The following is a 25,295-nucleotide window of genomic DNA, read 5'->3' on the forward strand; positions in this document are numbered from 1 at the left end:
TGTGCCCAGCTGTCTCCTTTTCCCAATTCTAATCAATGTAAATTAGGTCAGATCTCCGCGGTGAATTACAAATTGGATCCGAAGTTGTAGGGTCACTATGGATGCTACTCTACCTCCTCCCCCTCCTCCACCCTCCCATTAGATGGGAAGCTACACCAAAGATCTTTTCTAAATAAATCAGACTTTATTGTAAAACTCGGCCACTGACGAGACAGAACCTCATTAGCATTGATTTTAAAATAAATTATTGAAAGTGGCTTGCCTGCTCTTTGCATTTGTAAAATAGGAGAATATAAATGTATTTGCAATGATAAAAAAGGACCATCAAAACTCAATCCTTTTATCCTTTCAGACACCGGCACTTAATCTAGACTTTGTACGAAAACTGAAAAAAAAAAATAAACTATTCAGTGAAGTTCATTTTGAGAACCGATATTCTATTTTCCATCAAGTCTTTGGAGTCACCTACAAAGGAAGCAGAATTCTGGCCATAGATCTTATGCGTCATTCAATTCGATCGTATTTATTGAGCGCTTACTGTGTGCAGAGCACTGCACTAAGCCCTGGGAGAGAATACCCAGGGAGGACTTAGACACGGTCTTTGTCCTTTGATGGGGAAGGGGTGGGTGGGTCTTACTTGCATTTCTGGGTGCTAACTCCCTAGGGTTTAAATGGATTTCAAATGAGATCTTGAAAACCGATCCAATATATTCTAGAGTTGTAACACCAAAAAGAACTGTATGGTTCCGTACAGAAAGAGAAGCAGCGCGGCTTAGCAGAAAGAGCCCGGAAATAGCCTGGGAGTCGGAGGACCTGGGTTCTAATCCTGCCTCTGCCACTTGCCTGCTGTGTGCCCTGGGACAAGACACTTAACTTTTCTGTGTCTCAGTTACCTCATCTGTAAAATGGAGATTAAATCCTCTTCCCTCCAATTTAGACTGTGAGCCCCATGGACTGTGTCCAACCTGATAAACTTGCGCTTACTCTAGAGCTCAGAACTGTGCTCGATACATAGTAAGCGCTTAACAAATACCACTTTTTTTAAAAAAAGGAAGGCTGAGGCCAAGGCAGGGAAGCATGGCAGCATCTCGCCTTGACTGATCCTATGCAACTCAAACAATCAATCGGTGGTATTTATTGAGCACTTACTATGTGCAGAGCACTGTACTAAGCGCTTGGGAAAGTATAGTACAACACAATTAGCAGATCAGTTCCCTGCCCATAAAAGCACTTAGTACAGAGCTCTTCATTCATTCACTCAATTCAATCATATTTACTGAGCGGTTAGTGTGTGCACAGCACTGTACTAACTGCTTGGGAGAGTACAAAATAACAAAAAACGGACAAATTCCCTGCCCACAATGAGTTTCCAGTCTAGAGGGGGAGACAGATGCTAATATAAATGAATAAATGACAGATATGTACGGAAGTGCTGCGGGGCTGGGAAGGGGATGAATAAAGGAAGCAAGTCAGTGTGATATGCAGAAGGGAGTGGGAGATGCGGAAAGGAGGGCTTAGTCAGGGAAGGCCTCTTAGAGGAGATGCGCTTTCAGTAAGGCTTTGAAAAAAAAAATTTGTTAAGCGCTTACCTTGTGCTGAGCACTGTTCTAACCACTGGGGTAGATACAAGGGAATGAGGTTGTCCCACGTGGGGCTCACAGTCTTCATCCCCATTTTACAGATGAGGGAACTGAGGCCCAGAGAAGTGAAGTGACTTGCCCAAGGTCACTCAGCTGACAAGTGACGGAGCCGGAATTAGAACCCACGACCTCTGTCTCCCAAGCCCGGGCCCTTTCCATTGAGCCTCGCTGCTTCTTCCTTTGAAGAGGGGGCGAGTCATTGTCTGTGGGATTTGAGGAGGGAGGGCGTTCCAGGCCAGAGGCAGGACGTGGGGAAGATAGACGAGATGGAGGTACAGGGAGAAGATTAGCATTAGCTCTGCACGCAGTAAGTGCTCAATAAATACCACTGATTGATATTCATCGATGAAAGCCCGTTTTAGCTGAATGACTATTTGGAAAGTCTGTTTCAATCAATATGTTGTATCTGCCCCAGCGACTACAGTTGAGAAGCAGTGGGTCCCAGTGGACAGAGCACAGACCAGGGCGTCAGAAGGACCTGGGTTCTGACTTATCCCGACTCTGCCTCATGTCCGATGTGTGACCTTGGGCAAGTGACTTCACGTCTCTGGGCCTCAGATACCTCATCTGTAAAATGGAGATCATGACTGCGAGCCCCACGGGGGCTACGGACTGTGTCCAACTAGATTATCTTGCATCTAGCCCAGTGCTTAGTACCTGGTACTAGTAAGCACTTAACAAATCCCCACCGCAAAACCAAACAACACCCCCTCTTCCCACAGAGCACGGGCCAAAGCCAAAGAGGCTCTGAACCTGTTCTCTAAATCCTCTCAGATTCCCTGATAATCGCCTCTATTCTCCTGGCTAGTTCGCATCCTGAACCACTGAGGGCTCCTTGTCGCCTGTGCTTCTAAGAGTTACTCTGTTTCGCATCTGAGCCGACGCCCCTGAACACCACTTCTTGCTTTTCCCCATGAATGATTTTGCTGCCTTTAATCTGGGTTTTGCCCAGGAGAATCCCCCACTATCTTTTCTTCTTCTTCCCTCCTGGAGAGCAACTTGAAAGCAGACAAAAAATGCTTAGAGTCTATAGGAAGCATTTTAAATGGATTTTTAGATTCCGTAAACGATCATAAAATCCCTTCATGAAGGCAGGGAGTTCTGAAGGTACAGGGAAATACCCAGGGAGAGATCCTCAGCTCTCTTTTCATGGGCTTTATTGACAATCCCTCCAGTGGGCAGAGTTGAAATCTGTTGCTTCTGTAGCTGTTGAGGGTCTAAAGTTAAACCTGTATATTCATTCATTCAATAGTATTTATTGAGCACTTACTATGTGCAGAACACTCTACTATGCGCTTGGAATGTGCAATTTGGCAACAGATAGCGACAATACCTGCCCACTGAGGGGCTTACAGTCTAATCGGGGGAGACGGACAGACAAAAACAAGGCAACTTAATCACGATAAATAGAATCAAGGGGATGTACACCTCATTAACAAAATAAAGGCCCCTCAAAAGCAGAACTTGTGAAGAAGTCTGTGTGGCCCAGTGGAGAGAGCACGTCCACAGAAGGACCTGGGTTCTAATCCCGGGCTCCGCCACTTGTCTATGTGACCTTGGTGAAATCGTTTCACTTCTCTGGGCCTCAGTTACCTCATCTGTAAAATAGGGATTAAAACTGTGTTCCCCATGTGGGGGAGGGAACTCTGTCCAATCTGAGTACCTTGTATCTACCCCAGCGCTTAGTTCAGTGCCTGGCACTGAACATACCATCAAAAAAAAAAAGTGGCCGCATGGAAAGAGGCCAGACCTGGAAGTCAGAGTACTTGGGTTCAAGGGACCTGCTGGGTGACCTTGGACAAGTCACTTAACTTCTCTGTGCCTCAGTTAAATAGGGGTTCAATACCTGTTCTTTCTCCTACTTAGACTGGGAGAGCCATGTGGGACAAAGACTGTCTCTGGCTTGATTATCTCAAATCTACCCCAGGTGCTTAACTCATAATAATACTCTCTTAACAAATATTATTACTATAACATGCGATATAGTAATAGTAATAATACAAACAAGAACGAAAAGGACCTTTTGCAAACCTGCTTGTAAAGCAGAGGGGCAAGGCTACTCAAAAATAATTTCAGTGGGGAGAAAAATTCAATCAATCCCATCTACTCTGTGAAGAGTACTGCTAGAGATAGAAGACAAAAATCCCTTCCCTTGAGGAGTTCACAATCTAATGGGGGATAAAGATGCAAAACTATTTACAGAGAGGAGACAGAAGAGGCGGGGAAGACGGATATGTCGAAGAAACAAGAACCTAACTAATAGGGTATATTAGCTAGAGATATACAAAAGTGGTCCAGGTGGTAATGAGTGACTAAGTGCTGATGTGATGCAAAAATAGTGCGGTAGGAAACTGGGAAGATTGGACCTGGGGAGAAGGAAAATTAACCAAGGTAACGCTCTCGGAGAGGATTACAGATGGGCTTTGAAGATGGGCAGAGTTGAGGTGTGGCGGATTCGAAGGGGGAGGAGGTCCCCGGAAGGGGTTAAGACAAGATCAAAGGAAAGGATCGGAAGTGGGAGAGCCAAGAATGAGACAACAGGACCTGGTGGAAAGAGCACAGAACTGAGAGTCAGGAGAACCGTATTGTAGGCCTGACTCCGCCACTCGTTTGCTGTGTGACCTTCGGCAAGTCACTTAACTTCTCTGTGCCTTGGTTTCCTCATCCGTAAAATGGGGATAAAATAGCCGCCTCTTCTTAGCCTGACAGCCCTGTGTGGGCCCGTGGCTTTGATCTGATTGTTTTTGTATTTACCCCAGGGCTCAGTACAGTGCGTGGCGCATAGTAAGTGCTTAAGAAATACTACTATTATTATTAAAATGGTAATGAGGCATGGCGAGTGACGGTTCGCCATTTTCTCTATGTTGCCTTTGCATTCGGGGAGCAGCGTGGCCTAGTGGATAGAGCATAGGCCTGAGAGTCAGGAATCTGGGTTCGAATCCCAGCTCTTCCACTTGTCTGATGCGTGGTCTTGGGCAAGTCACTTCACTTCTCTGTGTCTCAGTTACCTGATCGGTAGAATGGGGATTAAGATCGTGAGCCCTCTGTGGGACAGGGACTGTGTCCAACCTAATTAGCTTGTCTCTACCCCAGCGCTTAGAACAGTGCTCGACACATATTAAGCACTTAGCAAAGACTGTCATTATCAGAGAAGCAGCATGGCATAGTGGATAGAGCACGGGGCCCGGGAGTCAGAGGATTATGGGTTCTAATCCCAGCTCCGCCACGTGTCTGCTGTGTGAACTGGGGCAAGTCACTTCACTTCTCTGGGCCTCAGTTACCTCATCTGGAAAATGGGGATTAAGACCATGAGCCCCAGATGGGACAGGGACTCTGTCCAACTCCATTTGCTTGTATCCGCCCCAGCGTCTAGTACAGTGCTTGGCACATAGTAAACGCTTAAATACCATCATTATTATTTCTGGTCCTACCTCGTTACGGTTTAATGGATTGCAAATGAGATCTTAAACATGGAGGCTCTGCCTCCTCAGTGAAGATATTTAAAAAGTCCAAGGGGCTCCTAAAACCAGGGCTGGCTCTCTCTCTTGTCCGTGGCCAAAATGCCCGCAATCCGACTGAAAGTCTCGGCCAATCCAGCGGCTTCCACGGGGAATGTATCCATTAGGCGCGCTTTAAAAGTTAATTATGTGCAATATGTTTAATTTGATGAATCACACACTATTTTGAGCAGAAAAACATTTCTATGAACGCATCTGAGGCTGCAGCTTACAAAAAATCCCTCCCGTATCGCGCTTTCGAGAGAATGCGTTTAAGTGGGTAGCCGATCTCCCCGAGGCACCGCAAGACTTTTCAGAGACTTTTTCTCTATGGACCAAATGGTTGGAGAGGCTTCCAAGCTCTCCCCGTGGGATGGGGAGGAAGGGAGCGGTGTGAAGCCCATTTATCTGTTAAAACGTTAACTAATTCTGATTGCGGAACTAGATCAGAGCCGGCTGGGCTGCTAGGTGTGCGGTGTTAGCACAGTCTCCTGTTACTGCTTGGTGGTTCTCCAGATAGCACCTGTCTTCAGAGGAAAATTGGACCGGAACAGAAGATGTGCCTGGTAGCCCATCTGCTCGGGATTTTCCATTCCAGCTCCTTTCCAGACACAGCCCCAAAATATCCACTGGACCGTCTAGGGGTGAGCTGAGGATAGGTGAAGAAAAAAACACCCAAAAATGCTCTCTTCCCTGTCTCCTGACCAACCTTGGTGACAATAATAATGATAATAATGACTAATAATAATAATAATAATGTTGGTATTTGTTAAGCGCTTACTATGTGCCGAGCACTGTTCTAAGCGCTGGGGTAGACACAGGGGAATCAGGTTGTCCCACGTGGGGCTCACAGTCTTAATCCCCATTTTACAGATGAGGGAACTGAGGCACAGAGAAGTTAAGTGACTTGCCCACAGTCACACAGCTGACAAGTGGCAGAGCTGGGATTCGAACTCATGAGCCCTGACTCCAAAGCCCGTGCTCTTTCCACTGAGCCACGCTGCTTCTCATATGAGCATCGGCACGGCACAGCGGATAGAGCACCGTCCTGGGAGTCAGAAGGTCAGGGGTTCTAATCCCGGCTCCACCACTTGTCTGCTGTGTGACCTTGGGCAAGTCACTTCACTTCTCTGGGCCTCGGTTACCTCATCTGTAAAATGGGGATGAAGACCGTGAGCCCCAAGTGGGACAACCTGATTACCCTGTAATAATAATAATAATAATAATAATGTTGGTATTTGTTAAGCGCTTACTATGTGCCGAGCATTGTTCTAAGCACTGGGGTAGACATAGGGGAATCAGGTTGTCCCACGTGGGGCTCACAGTCTTCATCCCCATTTTCCAGATGAGGGAACTGAGGCACAGAGAAGTGAAGTGACTTGCCCACAGTCACACAGCTGACAAGTGGCAGAGCTGGGATTCGAACTCATGAGCCCTGACTCCAAAGCCCGTGCTCTTTCCACTGAGCCACGCTGTATCTACCCAGCGCTTAGAACAGTGCTCTGCACATAGGAGGCGCTTAACAAATACCAACATTATTCTCTGTGCATCAGTGACGTCATCTGTAAAGCGGGGATTAAAACTGTGAGCCTCATGTGGGACAACATGATGACCCTGTATCTACCCCAGCGCTTAGAACAGTGCTCTGCACATAGTAAGCGCTTAACAAATACCAACATCATCATCATTCTCTGGGGCTCAGTTACCTCATCTGCAAAATGGGGATTGAAGCTGTGAACCCATGTGGGACATGAGCTGGTTCCAACCTGATTAGCTTGTCTTTATCTCAGCGCTCAGTACAGTGCTCGGCACACAGTAGGAGCTTAACAAATACCACTATTATTATTACTAATATTACTATGTGCCAAGCACTGTCCTAAGAACTGGGGTAATAATAATAATAATGATGATGGTATTTATTAAGCGTTTACTTTGTGCCAGGCACTGTACTAAGTCCTGGGGTGGTTACAAGCAAATTGAGTTGGTCACAGTCCCTGTCCCATGTGTGGTTCAGTCTTAATCCCCATTTTACAGATGAGGTAAGTGAGGCGCGTAAGAAGTGAAATGGCTTGCTCACGGTTACACAGCAGACAAGTGGGGAACCAGGATTAGAACCCATGAGCTTCTGAGTTGTCTACTACCTTTTGTCTACTTGTTTTGTTTTGTTGTCTGTCTCCCCCTTCTAGACTCTGAGCCCGTTGTTGGGTAGGGACTGTCTGTATCTACTGCTGAATTGTACTTTCCAAGCGCTTAGTACAGTGCTCTGCACACAGTCAGCACTCAATAAATATGACTGAATGAATGAGTTGGACACAGTCCCTGTCCCACATGGGGGTCACCCTCTTAATCCCCATTTTTTTTCAGATGAGGTAACTGAGGCCCAGCGAAGTGAAGTGATTTGCCCAAGGTCACACAGCAGCCAAGTGGCGGGGCCGGGATTAGAACCCACGACTTTCTGACTCCCAGGCCTGGAACGGTAGCAGGGCGGCCCTGGGGGACGAGGGGAGAGCCTGGGGCCTCTTCCCGACCATCCCGTCCCTCCGTTACTGGTGCGGTCGGGCTCTAAAGCGCTTCCGGAAGCGCCAAGCGGAGTGAGGTGGGTTTGGAAGCTGGGCAGTGAAGGATTGTGCTGAAACATTAATATCATAATTAAATGCCAGCCTCTCCCAGCTGCGAGGGGCCCCGTAAGTGGTGTGATGAATGGATGCTTTTAGGAGGGAACCCGGGTGCCTTGGGCAGGGTTTTTCCTTGGGAAATTCTGAGGCGCGCCGGTTGCCAGTCGGCGATCCCCGAACCCGTGGTAAAAAGACTCGGGGGTCTCCCCAGCTTGGCCCGAGCCGTCTGCCTCCTATTATCTCCTCAGCTGGCGAGCGGACGGGGAGGGGCGGGACTCTTTCCCGGCTGAAGCCGGTCGCTTTGGTCGCCGGGCGGTCTTCTGGAGAGCCTCTGCAACTCATCCAGTTTGCCCCAATTCTGGCAGGCCGCCCTCGTCGGCCCGAGGCCCACGCCATCCCGGCTGGGGCAAGGGAGGCGGTAATTAAGAGGAGGGGGGCCGGTGGTCGCACCTGCTCCCACCTCGGAGAGGCGGAGACGAAGACGATTGGGTTCTTGCAGGTTGAGGCCCGGCCCTCCCCTTCCCCCGTTTCCCTCACGGATCCCAGACGGTCTAAAGACGGCTGAAGGAAAAGCCCATCCACCGTTCTCCGGAGAGCGGGTTCAATCGGATTTCCGGGAAGCGCTCTTCCACACCGGACTTCCAAGGGGATTCACCCGCCGGGGCCTTGGGCCAGGCTCCGAAGGGGGTGCTGGAGGGGACCGGGGGGGGTGATCTCACTGGGAAGACCCCCCCTTCCGTCTCCCCCCGGCCAGAGTTGTGAATTAACTCCGTCCCTGCACCCTGTTGTGATGGAGCAGACTGTGAAAGGGAAGATTCTCAGAGGAGCTGTGTTTTAATGTAGCAATTTGATTCAATTTTCCACTCTATAAAATTACCCATCACTGCTCGTTGCTTTCTAACAGACACCTTCACTCTTAATTTAACAATCCTATCGAATTCTGCCAGGGAAATTGGAAAAATTTATCACCTGTGAAATTTTATTTTCCTTTGGTTGTATCTGTTTTTGTAAAACTTCATTAACGACGATGACTTGCTGAGGAAATTATCATTTTTTTTTAACTTGAGACACAAGAAATAGCTCGACCTCAACCAAGATTTCATTTGCATAATAAAACCCAACAAAGAGCCGGAGGAAGGAGGGAAGGGGAGGTGGCGGGGGAGGAGGCCAGCTCTCCCCCCGGGCCCCGAGCGCTGGGCAACCCGGGCAACTGAGTCGTGCCCTTGATGGGTGGCAGAGCTGCCCGCCGGGACTGAGGGGATTCTGCTGGAGATGCTCAACAAGACCGACCCCAACGGGTCCACGAAGCGGAGGGGGAGTGCGTTTTCGAGGAAAACGGCTGCCCCCTTGGGAAACCTGGAAACCGCTCTTATTAACAATGACAATCATTATGGTATCGGTTAAGCGCTTACTCTGTGTCAGGCACTGTCCTAAGCGCTGGGGTGGATACAAACAAACGGGGCTGGACGCAGTCCCCGTCCCACGTGGGGCTCACAGTCGCAAGCCCCATTTTACAGATGAGGTAACTGAGGCCCAGAGGAGAATCATAACCATAAATATGGTATCTGTTAAGCGCTTATTATGTGTCAGGAACTGTACTAAGCCCTTCTCAGGGTCGCTCCTGGAGAGTTTCCAGTCCTCTACCAGTCTCGGCGACAGGAGGGAGAGTCAAGCGGAGGCCTGTCCATTCCATCCCTAGCTTGGCCGGTGGCTAGCGAGTGGCAGGCCATCGGCTACAAGTCAAAACTCCCCCGTGCTGGGCCGCGGCGGCACGGGAGAGGGCGGAGACTCAATTTTACTGCGCGGAAGGTGGAGCCGCTCAACCGCTTCCGGATTTTTACCGGGAAAACTCTATGGGTCCACTACTGGAACCGGATGGACAGCGGGCGTTCTGGGAGACGTGTCCGTGGTGTCGCTATGGGTCGGAGACGACTCGACGGCATAAGACAAGACTGTACCAAGCGCTGAGGTGGATATGAGCAAATCGGATTGGACACAGTCTCTGTCCCGCATGGGGGTCAACAGTCTCAATCCCCATTTTACTGATGAGGGAACTGAGGAAATAGTGATAATAATGGTGATATTTGTTAAGCACTTACTATGTGCCAGGCACTGTATTAAGCGCTGAGGTGGATGCAAGCAGATCGGATTGGGCACAGTCCCTGTCCCACAAGGGGGTCAACAGTCTCAATCCCCATTTTGCAGATGAGGGAACTGAGGTCCAGAGAAGTGAAGTGACTTGCCCAAGATCACATAGCAGACAAGTGGCGGAGTCGGCACTAGAACTCATGACCTCCTGACTCTCAGGCCCGTGTTCTATCCACTACACCACGCTGCTTCCTCTGTGAAGTGAAGTAATAATAATGTTGGCATTTGTTAAGCACTTACTATGTGCAGAGCACTGTTCTAAGCGCTGGGGGAGATACAGGGTCATCAGGTGGTCCCAAGTGAGGCTCACAGTTAATCCCCATTTTACAGATGAGGGAACTGAGGCACAGAGAAGTGAAGTGACCTGCTCACAGTCACACACCTGACAAGTGGCAGAGCCGGGATACGAACCCATGACCTCTGACTCGCAAGCCCGGGCTCTTTCCACAAGTGACTCACCCAAGGTCACACACCCGACACGTGGTGGAGCCGGGACTAGAAGCCGGGTCTTTCTGACTCGTAGGCCTGCGCTCTGCCGACTAGGCTATGCTGCTCCTCTACTTTATCGAGCAAGGTGTTTATCGAACACAGTGCTAGGTTAAAAGTAGAAGACAAGGTCCCTACCCTCAAGGAGTTTAGAATCCCATCCTTTTAGTGCATTTATAATCAGTCAATCAATCAATAAGAGCAAGCTCCTGACAGAGAAGCAGCGTGGCTCAGTGGAAAGAGCACGGGCTGGGGAGTCAGAGATCATGGGTTCAAATCCCGGCTCCGCCACTTGTCAGCTGTGTGACTGTGGGCAAGTCACTTCACTTCTCTGTGTCTCAGTGCATCTCTGGGCATCTGTAAAGTGGGGATTAAGACTGTGAGCCCCACGTGGGACAACCTGATCACCTTGTATCCACCCCAGCGCTTAGAACAGTGCTTTGCATATAGTAGGCGCTTAACAAATGCCAACGTTAATTAATTTCCAGAGTGGGTATCAAGAGACAATATCCTAAGGGTTCTCAATCAAAAATTTATTGAGTTTTTAATATTTTTTAGGTGTACTACAAAATGTGAGTCTAAGACCACAGCTCCTACCCACTAGGAATTTATCCAGAGGAGACTAATGTAATCAGCGAGACATACTCCTCAACGACAACAACGACAAGCGCTTAGTACAGTGCTCTGCACACAGTAAGCGCTCAATAAATACGAGCGAATGAATGAACACATTTAAAAATTTTGTCGGGTTGTTTTGTTTTGAGGGAGGGTTACGGATGGGGTGGGAGGAAGCAGTGGGCAAAAGTAATCAATCAATGGTATTTACTGAGTGCTTACTTTGTGCACAGCACTGTACTAAGCACTTGGGAGAGCCCAGTACGATAGAGTTGGTAGACGTGATTCTTGCCCATGAGGAGCTGAAGGCCTACAGAGGGAGAGAAGCAGCAGAGCCTAATGGCTAGAGCCCGGCCCTGGGAGTCAGAAGGACCTGGGTTCTAATCTCGGCTCTGCCACTTGTCTGTTGCGTGATTTTGGGCAAGTCACTTTGCTTCCCTGTGTCTCAGTTACCTCATCTGGAAAATGGGGATCCAGACTGTGAGCCTCATGTGGGACAGGGACTGTGTCCAACCTGATTACCCTGTATTTACCCCACTACTTAGAACAGTGTCTGCCTCATAGTAAGCGCTTAACAGCGGGGTCTCGTGGATAGAGCAGGGGTCTGGGATTCAGAAGTACCTGGGTCCTAATCCCGATTCTGTCACTTTTCTGTGTGATCTTGGGCAAGTCACTTCACTTCACGAGAAGCAGCGTGGCTCAGTGGAAAGAGCCCGGGCTTGGGAGTCAGAGGTCGGGGGTTCTGATCCCGGCTCCGCCACGTATCAGCTGGGTGACTTTGGGCAACTCACTTCACTTCTCTGGGTCTCAGTGACCTCAGGTGGAAAATGGAGATGAAGATTGTGAGCCCCACGTGGGACAACCTGATTACCTTGTATCTACCCCAGCCCTTAGAACAGTGCTTGGCACATAGTAAGTGCTTAACAAATACCATTATTATTGTTATTATTATTCCCTAGGCCTCAGTTCCCTCATCTGTAAAACGGGGTTTAAGAGTGTGAGTCCCATGTGGGATAGGGACTGTGTCCAACCTGATTATCTGGTATCTACCTCACCACTCCAGACAGCGCCTGATATGTAATAAGCGTTTAACAAGTACCACAGTCATTATTATTATTATTAATAATAACGACCATAAAAATAATTAAACCATTAAAAAAGGGAGGACAGTTTTTTGGGATGAAAGGGCGAAGCCAAGAGGCAAAAAGGGGAAAATGAGTGGGGAAGCAGAGATGGGAACTAGGACCAAAGAGCTCCCGTGACATTCGTCCAAAAAGAAGAGGGTTTATCTCCGACGGGTGTGGCCAGAATCTTCCCGCACCCGAAAACCCTCCGCCAATCCCGTTGATACTGATTCTCTGGGACGTAGCACCGTGTGTGAGCCGATGCCCTTCGCCCGGGAAAGGCCAAATTGGAGCGAAAATGCTGGATGTACACTTTTGGAGATGCTGACTGTCACCCTTTGGAATAGAGGAGCAAAAATCCTCATCAGCATTCCTATCGTTCGTATTTGTAAAACACTGCATGGTCGTTAATTAGCCCATGTCCACGACGGTTCTGTGTGGTCGGCTGCACGGATGGGGAAGCGGGGGAACAGAGAGGCCTTACGCAGGGCGGCCCGGAAAACCTCCGATTTTCCATCTCGCCTCCTCGAAAGGGGACCAGCAGGCGGCCCAACGCGGAAGGAATGAAGTTCCACTGTCCGATCCCCGGCCGGATCCGTGCATTGATCTGCTGGATCATATTCTATTCTCTAGAATGAAAGCTCTCCGTGGGCAGGGGATCTGTCTACCAAAACCGCTGTGTTCATTCGATCGTATTTATTAAGCGCTTACCGTGTGCAGAGCACCCTTACTAAGCTTAACAATTCTCCTCCTTCGAGCCGGAATCGAACCGACGACTTGAGGATTACTGCAGAGCAACCATCTACAGTCCTCCTATTGTAATAATAATAATCATAATAATAATAGTGGTATTTATTAAGCGCTTACTACATGCCAAGTGCTGTTCTAAGCACTGGGGTAGATACACAGTAATCTGGTTGGACACAAAATCCCTGTCCCACATGGGGCTCACCGTCTTAATCCCTATTTTACAGATGAGGGGACTGAGCCCCAGAGAAGTGACGTGACTTGTCCAAGGTCACAAAGCAGACATGTGGCAGAGCCTCCCAAGTGCTGAGTACAGTGCTCTGCCCAAAGTTAGCGCTCAAGATGGATTGCCAGGGAGATTCCCCCAGATCTCCCAGACTGAAGGTGAAGGAATCTCACCCTGCTTTCTTCCTTTCAAACGGCAAGGACAACTCTGGTTGCCCAGGGATTGTAGATGGCTCATCTTCCATCAGTCCTAGAAGCAGTGTGGCCAGTACAGTGGCCAGAAGTCAGAAGGATCTGATTTCCAATCCTGCCGCCACCACTTGCCTGCTGGGTGACCTTAGGTAAGTCACTTCACATCTCTGGGTCTCAGTTACCTCATCTGTAAAATGGGGCTTAAAACCGTGAGCCCCGTGTGGGACTTGGACCGTGTCCAGCCTGATTAGCTTGTATGCACCCCAGCGCTCAGCTCAGTGCCCGGCATAAAGTAAGCGCTTACCAAACACTACTTAAAAAATAAATCCTCTTAGTTCAGTGCCTGGCACATAGTATGTGCTTAACAAATTCTGCTTCAAAAATAAATCCGCTTAGTACCATGCCCTGCCCATAGTGAGTGTCCAACAAATACGACTGATTGATGAAAAAATTCTGATTAATGAATTAATTAACTGTCATTTTCTCACCTGGAAGGACTTCATAAATATCCTCTTCCTCTTCCACCTCATTCTCTTTGTCCTCCACGCTACCAGGAGGCTTCACGAGCTTGGGATGGGGGTTGATGTTCGGAGAGTCAAAGCTGTCAATATCATCATACGTTTCCTCTTCCTCCTCATCGTAGGGGATGGTAAAGGAACTCAGATCTGCCGGGGCAAAAAATAAGAACGGGTTTCACTGACTCATTCATTCGGTCATGCTTATTGAGCGCTTACCGTGTGCCGAGCACTGTACTAAGCATTTGGGAAAGTATAACAATAAGGAGTGACAATCCCTGCCCACAATGAGCTCACAGACTGGAGGTGGGGAGGCAGACATCAATACGAATAAACAGATATCAATGCAATAAAAATAAAATGACAGATATGGACATAAGTGCTGTGGGGCGGGGCGGGAGGAAGAGCAAAGGGAGCAAGACAGGGAGACGCACAGGGAGTGGGAGATGAGGAAAAGTGGGGTTTGACTTGGGGAGAAAAATACGTATGAAACAGAAGTAATGGTGGCGATGGTATTTATTAAGGCTGTGCCAAGCCATGGGGTATTCATTTATTCATTCATTCATTCAATCGTATTTATTGAGCGCTTACTGTCCACAAAGCACTGTACTACGCGCTTGGGAGAGTAGAATAAAACAACAGGCATCTCTCTGGACTATAAACTTGTTGTGGGCAGGAATGTATCTGTTGTTACACTGTACTCTCCCAAGCGCTTAGTAAAGTGCTCTGCACACACTAAGCGCTCAATAGATACGACTGACTGACCGAATGAATTCTTGTCCACAACGAGCTCACAGTCTAGAGGAAGAGATGGACGTTAACATAAATAAATAGATAGATAATAGGAGAAAATCAGATCAGACACAATCTAAGGGGTAAGGAGAACTGATACTTTAGAAATAATAATAAAAATAATAATGTTGGTATTTGTTAAGCGCTTACTATGTGCAGAGCACTGTTCTACGCGCTGGGGTAGATACAGGGTAATCAGATTGTCCAACATGAGGCTCACAGCCTTAATCCCCATTTTACAGATGAGGTAACTGAGGGATAGAGAAGTTAAGTGACTTGCCCAAGGTCACACAGCTGACAAGTGGGGGATTCGGGATTCGAACCCATGACCTCTGACTCCCAAGCCTGTGCTCTTTCCACTGAGCCACGCTGCTTCTCTATTTCTTCTCTATTTCTTCTCTAAGAAAGGTTAAGTGACTTGCCCAAGGTCCACAGTGGTCTAGTGGAGGAGCTGAGAGTAGAACCTGAGTCTCGAAAATTAGATCAGAGACAGTCTCGGTCCCTTTTTGGGCTTAAAGTCTAAGAAGGAAGGATAATTCATACTTTTGAGAGGTTAATAATAATAATAATAATGTTGGTATTTGTTAAGCGCTTACTACGTGCCGAGCACTGTTAAGTGACTTGCCCAAGGTCCATGGCAGTCTAGTGGTGGAGGTGGGATTACAACCTGGGACTCCTGATGCTCAGTACTGTGCTCTATCAATCAATCCATCGATCAATCGATAGTATTTATTGAGCGCTTACTGTGTGCAGAGCGTTGGTATTGGTTGAGTGCTTCCTAGATGCCTGCTCTTCAAATATGGGGAGGGATCGCACTTAATCTTGAGAAGCAGCGTGGCACAGTGGAAAGATCAAGTGACTGGGAATCAGAAAGATCTGGTTTCTAATCCCGGCTTGTCTGCCGTGAGACCCTGGGTAAGTCACGTCACTTCTCAGGGCCTCAGTTACCGCTTCTGGAGAATGGAGATGAAGACTGTGAGCCCTATCTGGGACAGAGACTGCGTCCAACCGGATTATCTTGCACCCACCCCAGTGCTTAGTACAGCGCCTGGCACGTAGCAAGCGTTTAACGAATACCGCAGTTATTATCATTATTATTAGGCACCAAGCATCACACTACGCGCTGGAGTAGATACGAGATAATCGCGTCGGATGCGGATCCAGTCCCAGCCCCGCTCCCTTTTGAAATGAAGAGAGAGTCGGGGGAGAGGACAAGGGACAAGAATAAAACATGTCAAAAGAAAATAAAAGACTGGATTAAGCACTGTTATTTCTAATGTCGGCCCCTTTGGCAGGAAATCTAGAGAAAAGGCCAGAATGACACTGAGGAAGATTTAGACTATCAACATAAATCCTTTTCTGCAATAAAACTTGATCGGGTTGAAGCATGGGGGGGGAGGAGGGGGTGTCTGTTGTGTGAGAGAGAGAGCACATGTGTCTGTGTGAGAGTGTGTGAGAGAAGCGCGGAGCCCAGAAGAATAAACGGTGAGGATTCATGCAGCCGGGGCCGAGGAGAAAACTGAGCGTGATACCCCGAGGTTTCTGAGATGCACGAGCCCCTTCGGGAAGCAGCGTGGCGTCGTGGAAACAGCCCGGGCTGGGGAGTCGGAGGTCGAGGGTTCTAATCCCGGCTCCGCCACTGTGTGACTTTGGGCAAGTCACTTCACTTCTCTGTGCCTCATTACCTCATCTGGAAAATGGGGATTAAGACTGCGGGTCCCATATCGGACAACGTGATGACCCTGTATCTACCCCAGAGCTTAAAACGGTGCTTGGCACATAGTAAGCGCTTAACAAGTACCATTCTTATTATTTAGGGCCTTGAGACCGCTGAGATTTTTACTGGCTATGGAGACGAATGGGGACTCCTCTCTTTGTTGAGACAACGCAGCGCTTCAGGTGAATTATGAAATAGAGAGGAAAGGCTAGAGACCTTCAAATCCGGCCAGGGGTCGTGTCTGACCGTGATAAGCGGCGGGGCCTAGTGGAAAGAACAAGGGCCTGGTTGTCGGGGGAGGCGTCAAAAGACCTGGGTTCATTCATTCATTCAATCGTATTTATTGAGCGCTTACTGTGTGCAGAGCACTGAACTAAGCACTTGGAAATTACTGTTCAGTGACAAAGAGAGACAATCCCCGCCCACAACAGTCTCACAGTCTAGAAGGGGGGAGAGAGACATCAAAACAAGGAAACAGGCATCAATAGCATCAGTATAAATAAAAAGAATTATATATATATATATATCAGAACAAGTAAACAGGCATTAATACAAATAAATAGAATCATAGATATGTACATATAAACACAAGTGCTGTGGGGTGGGGAGGGGGTAGAGCAAAAGGAGCGAGTTGGGGAGATGTGGAGGAGGGGGAGCTGAGAAAAAGGGGTGTCTTAGTCTGGGACTAATCCCAGGTCTGCCACTTGCCTGGATGTGATCTTGGGTAAGTCACTTTACTGGTCTGGGCCTCAGTTTCCTCATCTGGAAAATGGGGTTAAATACCCGTCCTCTCATCCCCTCAGTCCGTGAGCCCAGGGGGTTTGAGCCCGCCATTAGGCAGGGATTATCTCTATCTGTTGCTGAATTGTAATAATAATGTTGGTATTTGTTAAGCGCTTACTATGTGCACAGCACTGTTCTAAGCGCTGGGGTAGATACAGGGTAATCAGGTTGTCCCACGTGAGGCTCACAGTTAATCCCCATTTTCCAGATGAGGTCACTGAGGCACAGAGAAGTGAAGTGACTCGCCCACGGTCACACAGCTGACGAGTGGCAGAGTCGGGAGTCGAACTCATGACCTCTGACTCTCAAGCCCGGGCTCTTTCCACTGAGCCATGCTGCTTCCAAGCACTTAGTCCTGTGCTCTGCACATAGTAAGCGCTCAATAAATACTACTGAATGAATGAATGAGGGGCAGGGACTGGGTGCAGGCTGTTGGATTTGTAACCATCTCAGCGTTTAGGAGAGTGCTCAGCCCACCGGAAGTGCTTAACAAAGAGCATCATCATCTATTATACTATGCTAGGGATGCAGGATGGCCTAGTGGCAAGAACACGGGCTTGGGAGTCAGAGGATGTGGTTTCTAATCCCCTTCCGCCACTTGTCTGCTGCGTGACCTTGGGCAAGTCACTTCACTTCTCTAGGTCTCAGTTACTCCATCTGTAAAATGGGGATAAAGACTGTGAGCCCCTCGTAGGACAACCTGATTACCTTGTATCTACCCCAGAGCTTAGAACTGTGCTTGGCAAATAGTATGTGCTTAACAAAGACCATAATTATTATTACTATTATGTTTTCCCAAGCACTTGGTATTCCCACTCCTTTCTGTGTTCCTCTATGCTCTTGGATCTGCACCTGTTAAGCACACTGGATGAAGCAGCGTGGCTCAGTGGAAAGAGCACGGGCTTTGGAGTCAGAGGTCATGGGTTTGAAGCCCGGCTCCACCACTTCTCAGCTGTGTGACTCTGGGCAAGTCACTTCACTTCTCTGTGCCTCAGTTACCTCATCTGTAAAATGGGGATTAAGACTGTGAGCCCCACGTGGGACAACCTGATTCCCTTGTGTCTACCCCAGCGCTTAGAACAGTGCTCTGCATATAGTAAACGCTTAACAAATAACAACATTATTATTATTATTATTAGTCACCCTACCCACAGCCTCACAGCAGTTATGTATATACTTGCAATTTATTTTAATGTATGTCTTCTCTAATAATAATAATAATCATAATAATGGTGGCATTTATTAAGCACTTACTATGTGCCAGGCACTGGGGTAGATACAAGATCATCAGGTTGGACACTGTCCCTGTCCCGCTTCGGGCTCAGTCTTAATCCCCATTTTACAGATGAGGGAACTGAGGCCCAGAGAAGTGAAGTGACTTGCCCAAGGCCATACAGCAGACGAGTGGTGGAGCCAGGATTAGAACTCAGATCTTTCTGATTTCTAGGCCTTTGTTCCATCCAGTAGGCCACGCTGCTTTTCTAGACTGTAAGCTCCTTCCTGGTGGAGGGGGAAGGTATCTCCCAAGAACAGGGCTTGACACATAGTAATCACTTCAGAAACATCATTAAACGAAAGTACCCGTCGTACAGTGAAACATCATTAAACGAAAGTACCCGTCGTACAGTGCTCCGTACGGTGGCTTGCACAGAGTAATAATAATAATGTTGATATCTGTTAAGCGCTTACTATGTGCCGAGCACCGTTCTAAGCGCTGGGGTAGATACAAGGTAATCAGATTGTCCCACGTGAGGCTCACAGTCTTAATCCCCATTTTACAGATGAGATCACTGAGGCACAGAGAAGTGAAGCGACTTGCCCACAGTCCCACAGTTGACAAGTGGCAGAGCCGGGATTCGAACCCATGACCTCTGACTCCCAAGCCCAGGTTCTTTCCACTGAGCCACACTGCTTCTCGTGAATAGACTCAAATTTTCTTCCCGAAGACCCCTTGAGGGCTCCTAAAGCCACTTCTGTCTATACTCTGCTTATTATCCCCATTACCCCTTTACCGAAGTGAAAGAGCCACACTTCATCATTGCTATCCTCCCCTTCCCCGTCTGTTCAACCGCCTCAAACGTTTTCTTCAGCCCCGCAAGAGCCCTGCCCCAAGCCTGACAGACACCATACTCCCTGGGACGGAACCCCCTCCTCACTTAATAAGTACCATAATTATTACAGCGCTCTGCATAGAGTAAAAACTCAATAAATACAACTGATTGATCAGTACGGTACTCCACACACAGTTTCCTCTCAGGGTCGCAACTGGAGAGTTTCCAGTCCTCTACCGGTCTCGGCTCCGGGCGGGAGAGTCAAGCCGAGGCCCGTCCGTTCCATTCCTAGCTTGGCCAGTGGCTAGCGAGTGGAAGACGACCTGCTACAAGTCAAAACTACCCCGTGCTGGGCGGCAGCGGCACGGGAGACAGTCGAGGGTGGAGACTCTCTGCGCGGAAGGCGGCGACGGTTGGCCGCTTCCGTATTTTTCCCAAGAAGACTACGGATCCACTGCCGGAACGATTACAGATAGAGAGCGGGGCCTTCTGGGAGAGATGTGTCTATGGCGTCGCTACGGGTCGGACACGACTCGACGGCATTGGACAAGACCACGCACAGTAAACGCTCAATAAATACCATGGATCGACTGGGGGTAAAGGGAGGATGAGAGGGGAGATTTACAGTCTCCACCTACACCCTTTACCCGGTTGTGATATGGTATTTGTTAAGCGCTTACTATGTGCCAGGCACTGTACTAAGCACTGGGGTAGACATGAGGTAATCAGGTCGGACACAGTCTCTGTATCACGGAATGTGTCTTCCGACTCCGCTACATTATAGTCTCCCTTAGTACGGTGCTCGACGGGCAGTTAACTTATATATCTACCCCTGCACTTAGTACGGTGCCTGGAACATAGTAAGCGCTTAACAGACACCAAAAAGAAGAACGAGAAGAAGCGTTCAATAAATATCATCGATCGACTGATTGACTGACAACAATGCGAGGAAAAATGAAAGGAAATAATACGCTGTCAGCCAGGGATGTCTGTAATCTCTGAAAACTAGTATCTGAATGACCTCCTGCCACGGAATGCCGGGTCAATCACTTAATCAATCCTCATCAATCATATTTACATATTTCTTTATTAATACGTAATAATAACTATTGAGAGGTTTACTGTGTTTAGCGCTATTTAAATAATTAAAATCTATCATATTTCTTGAGGGGTTACTGTGTATCGAGCACCGTTCTAAGCGCTTGGGAGGGTACAATATAACAGAGTCAGTAGACACATTCCCTGCCCGTAACGAGTTTACAGTCTAGAGGGGGAGACAGATATTGCTATAAATAAATTCTTCATTCGTTCAATTGTATTTATTGAGCGCTTACTGTGTGTGGAGAACTGTACTGAGCGCTTGGGAAAGTACAAAACACAAAGAGTGACATTCCCTGCCCACAGTGAGCTTTCGGTCTAGAGGCCGAGGTTCAGTTTCCAGTCTTATGCTGGCGAGTCGTTTCCGACCCGAGGCGATCCCATGGACGACATCTCTCCTAGAACGTCCCACTTCATCTGCAATCGTTCCGGTACGGTGTACGTATTATTTACAGAGAAGCAGCGTGGCTAGAGAAGCAGCGTGGCTTAGTGGAAAGAGCACGGGCTTGGGAGCCAGAGGTCGTGGGCTCTAATCCTGGCTCCGCCACTTGTCAGCTGTGTGACCCTGGGCAAGTCACTTCACTTCTCTGGGCCTCAGTTACCTCATCTGTAAAATGGGGATTAAGACTGTGAGCCCCACTTGGGACAACCTGATGACCTTGTATCTACTCCAGCGCTTAGAACAGTGCTTGGCACACAGTAAGCGCTTAACAAATACCAACATTATTATTATTATGATAATATGTGTACATATAATGCTAAATCATATTTAATACACTGTGGAGACATGGAGTATTCATTCATTCAATCGTATTTATTGAGAGCTTACTGTGTGCAGGGCACTGTACTAAGCTCTTGGAATGGACATTTCGGCAACAGATAGAGACCATCCCTGCCTAATAACGGGCTCACGGTCTTAACGGGGGAGACAGCCAGCGAAACAAAACCAGTAGATCAATACCATCAAAATAGATAAATAGAATCATATACGCTAGTACGGATACTGAGTGCTCAATAAATAGGATTAATATTTATTAAATATGATTTACCATCTTATTACGTACTGAGTGCAGGATACTGTACTAAGCGCTTGGGAGAATCAGGGGTGGGAGACACGGTCCCTGCTCAAGACGAGGTCGTGGCTGGAGATTCGCACCTGAAGCACCCGGATTCCAGCTGGAGATTATTTTGTGGCTCCAGCGGGGAGGCAGAGGCCCCGAGTGGATCTCTTCTTTGCCGAGAAGGGGGTCACGGCGGCTCTACCTCCCCGCACCCCTAACCCTGCCCTCTGAGGGGCGAGAATCCGGCTGAAACGCTTCCGGGAGGGGAAAAGATTCCCTCACCTCCAACTCGCATTTCAAAGGACAATAAAACCGCGCGTTCGGCTGGATTAGACTTTTAATAAAGGTTCCGTAACAATTTTCATCGAAAAAATCCCAGAGCCACCTCCCAGGAAGGAGAGATCAAAAGACACATTGGCGGCTCTCCCCATACGTTATGATTTCGTTCGTTTTAAAATAAACCAGAATGAATAATTTCTTCAATGTGGGTTTTCGGAAAGTACCGCCGAGTACAGCTCAATAAAGCTGCCTTGAGTTTTATTGAGGTTTACACACTTAGGGGATATTACATGCATAAATCCAAGGCACCTAGATGAGTCTCCTTCAACGCTCATGTTTTCCTGGTTTTAGTCCCTTGTAGGCCAAGCTTTCGGTAGCTGCGATAGCTTTCATTCCATCCATTCAATCGTATTTATCGAGCGCTTACCGTGTGCAGAACACTGTACTAAGCGCTTGGAAAGTACAATTCGGCAACAGAGACAATCCCTACCCAACAACGGACTCATAGTCTAGAAAATGGTATTTGTTAAGCGCATACTACTACTACTAATGTTGGTATCTGTTAAGCACTTACTATGTGCCGGGCACTGTTCTAAGCGCTGGGGGAGATACAGGGTAATCAGGTTGTCCCACGTGAGGCTCACAGTCTTCAACCCCATTTTACAGATGAGTGAACTGAGGCACCGAGAAGCTGAGTGACTTGCTGACAGATGGCGGCGCTGGGATTAGAACCCATGACCCCTGACTCCTAAGCCCAGGCTCTTTCTGCTGAGCCACGCCAAGCACTGTTCTAAGCGCTGGGGGAGATACAGGGTAATGAGGTTGTCCCAGGTGGGGCTCACAGTCTTCATCCCCATTTTACAAATGAGGCAACTGAGGCACAGAGAAGTGAAGTGACTTCCCCAGAGTCACACAGCTGACAGGTGGCGGAGCCGGGATTTGAACCCACGACCTCTGACTCCCAAGCCCGGCCTCCTTCCCCTGAGCTACGTGGCTTCCACAGCTTGCTCTTGGGAGAGCAGAAGGAGCGCCGAAGGAAACTGCCGATGCTTGTAATTAAAACAACGGAGCTGCTTTTGATCCAGAATAAGAGGCCGGAGCCTTATAGGAGAAGGCGGGCCTGCAGGCTCGGCACCGGTCTGAAAAGCGTTTCCTGGCCCAACTGCTCAGTTCGACGCTGCCTTTCTCTCGGGGTGGCGGGCGCTGCGGAATCATCCAAGCTAAGGGGTCAGGATTTAGAGAAGCAGCGTGGCTCAGTGGAAAGAGCCCGGGCTTGGGAGTCAGAGGTCACGAGTTCGCATCCCGGCTCCACCACTTGTCAGCTGTGTGACTCTGGGCGGGTCACTTCACCTCTCTGGGCCTCAATTACCTCATCTGTCAAACGGGGATGAAGCCTGTGAGCCCCACGGGGGGCAACCTGATCACCTTGTATCCCCCCCAGCGCTTAGAATGGGGCTTGGCACATAGGAAGCGCTTAACAGATACCATCATCATCATTATTATTATTACTCCTGGCTTCGGATTCCTTCCCACCTGGTCAAAACCAGGAAATTCTGGGAGTCTCTTCTGAGCCCAACGCTTCTGTGGCTCAAAGCTGGCCAGTAGAGGGAACTCAGAGAGCAAACACAAACTATCTGAGGCTGATTTTTCCCCCCTCCTCCAAACCAGGAAGTCTTTCCAGTGGCTACGGGGAAAGAGCGGCTGTTCGGTTTGAACTCTCAGCGTCCCTGAAAACTTCCACCACCTGAGTCTACCTTAGGATCCCTTCTCTCTGGTGAGAAGAGAACAAGAGGAAGTGGGCCCGAGAAGCGGCACGCCGTAGCGCCCGGAGCCCGGGCCCGGGAGTCAGAAGGTCGTGGCTTGCGGCGTGACCTTGGGCAAGTCACATCGTTTCTCTGGGCCTCAGTTACCTCATCTGTCAACTGGGGATCGAGACCGTGAGCCCTGCCGCCCCACTCAAGCCACAAAATAATCTCCAGTTGGAATCCTGGCGCTTCAGGGCGAAACTCCAGCCGTGACCTCAGAACAGCGCTCGGCTCCCAATAAGCGCTTAACGGACACCATGATTACAATTAATCATTATTATTATGACCTTGTCGTGGGCAGGGACCGTTTCTATCACCTCTGATATATTGGATTCTCCCAACTGCTTAGTACAGTGCTCTGTACACAGTACATAATCTGATGATAGATCATATTTAATAAATATTAGTCATGTTCATTGAGCGCTTAGTATCCGTACTAGCGTATATATCCTTACGAAATATCTCTACAATTCGTTAAATATGATTTAGCATTTCAGGTACATATTATCATAATATATACACAGTAGCGGAACGACTGCAGATGGAGGTGAGGTATTCCGGGAGAGAAGCGTCATGGAGTCGCTATGGGTCGGAGACGACTCGACAGCATAAGACAAGACAAGAGATATGTACATATCTGTAGACTGTAAGCTCCACTCTAGACTGTAAGCTCGTCGTGGGCAGGGAAAGTCGTTGTTTATTACTGTATTGTACTTTCCCAAGCGCTTAATACAGTGTTCTGCACACAGTAAGCGCTCAATAAATACGATCGAATGAATGAATGAATGAATGACAGGGACTCTGTCCAACCCGACTTGATTGTATCCACTCCGGTGCTTAGTACGGTACCTGGCCCATTGTAAGCGCCTAACAAATGTCATTATTATTATTATTATTATTATTATTATTATTATTAAACTGCAGCAGGAATCAGTGCTTCCCAGCTGACGCTTAGGAGACCCTGGGCTGGGTTTCCAAGGGAATCTTTTCCCCTCTGTATTTCTGAAAGCACATCTTCCGGGAAGGGACGAAATAACAGTTGTGTCTGGAGGCAGGGGATTGACCTAGATGACCTGAGAAGTCCTCCCCACCCTGTCTAAGATTTCTATGCGGACTGATCCATCGACTCTCAATAGAGCATCTTGTATCTACCCCAGAACTTAGAACGGTCTCTGGCACTTACCTATCTGTAATTTATTTATATTAATATTCAGTCAGTCACATTTGTTGATCACTACCTCTGGGCAGAGCACTGTACTAAGCCCTTTGGGAGAGCACGACATAAAGGTAAGTAGCACTGTGTAGTGGATAGGGCACGGGGCTGGACGTCGGAAGGTCATGGGTTCTAATCCCGGCTCCGCCACGTGTCTGCTCTGTGGCGTTGGGCAAGTCACTTCACTTCTCTGGACCTCAGTGATCTCCTCTGTAAAATGGGGATTGAGACTGTGAGCCCCACGCGGGACAGGGACTGTGCCCAACCTGACTTCCCAGCGCTTAGAGCAGTGGCTGGCACAAAGTAAGCACTCAACAAATAACACCATTAGTATTATTATTATTACATTCCCCGCTCACAACGAGCTTAGAGTCTAGTGTTCTGTCTCTCCCGCTAGTCTGTAAGCTCGTTGAGGGCAGGTAACGTGTCAACGACTCTGCTGTTCTGTACTCTCCCAAGCGCTTACTTAATACAGTGGCGCGCTCACAGTAAGCGCCCGGTAAATACGAGAGAGCCGACCTTCTTCTCAACGGCTCCCCGAGGAACCATTCTATTATCGTTATTATAATCATTATTATTATCATCATTGGCCGCTAATACTCTTATCATTATCATTAGCTCCACACGTGTTAATACTATTAGTATTGTTTCTGTCCGTCTGTCTCCCCCGATTAGACTGTAAGCCCGTCAGT

At 48.3% G+C, this 25,295-nt stretch overlaps 1 protein-coding gene across 1 annotated transcript in view; it reads right to left on the reverse strand.

The window, feature by feature from the left end:
- The window catches only part of SKAP1 (src kinase associated phosphoprotein 1), a 380,005-nt gene that overhangs the window by 41,953 nt on the left and 312,757 nt on the right, over positions 1 to 25,295 (reverse strand). Inside the window, exon 9 of the mRNA XM_029075297.2 lies at positions 13,778 to 13,954. Coding sequence (XP_028931130.1) covers positions 13,778 to 13,954 — 177 coding nt within the window. The remainder of the gene's footprint in view (positions 1 to 13,777; positions 13,955 to 25,295) is intronic.

The sequence above is a fragment of the Ornithorhynchus anatinus genome, chromosome 11, assembly GCF_004115215.2.
Source record: "Ornithorhynchus anatinus isolate Pmale09 chromosome 11, mOrnAna1.pri.v4, whole genome shotgun sequence".
Lineage (NCBI taxonomy): Eukaryota > Metazoa > Chordata > Mammalia > Monotremata > Ornithorhynchidae > Ornithorhynchus > Ornithorhynchus anatinus.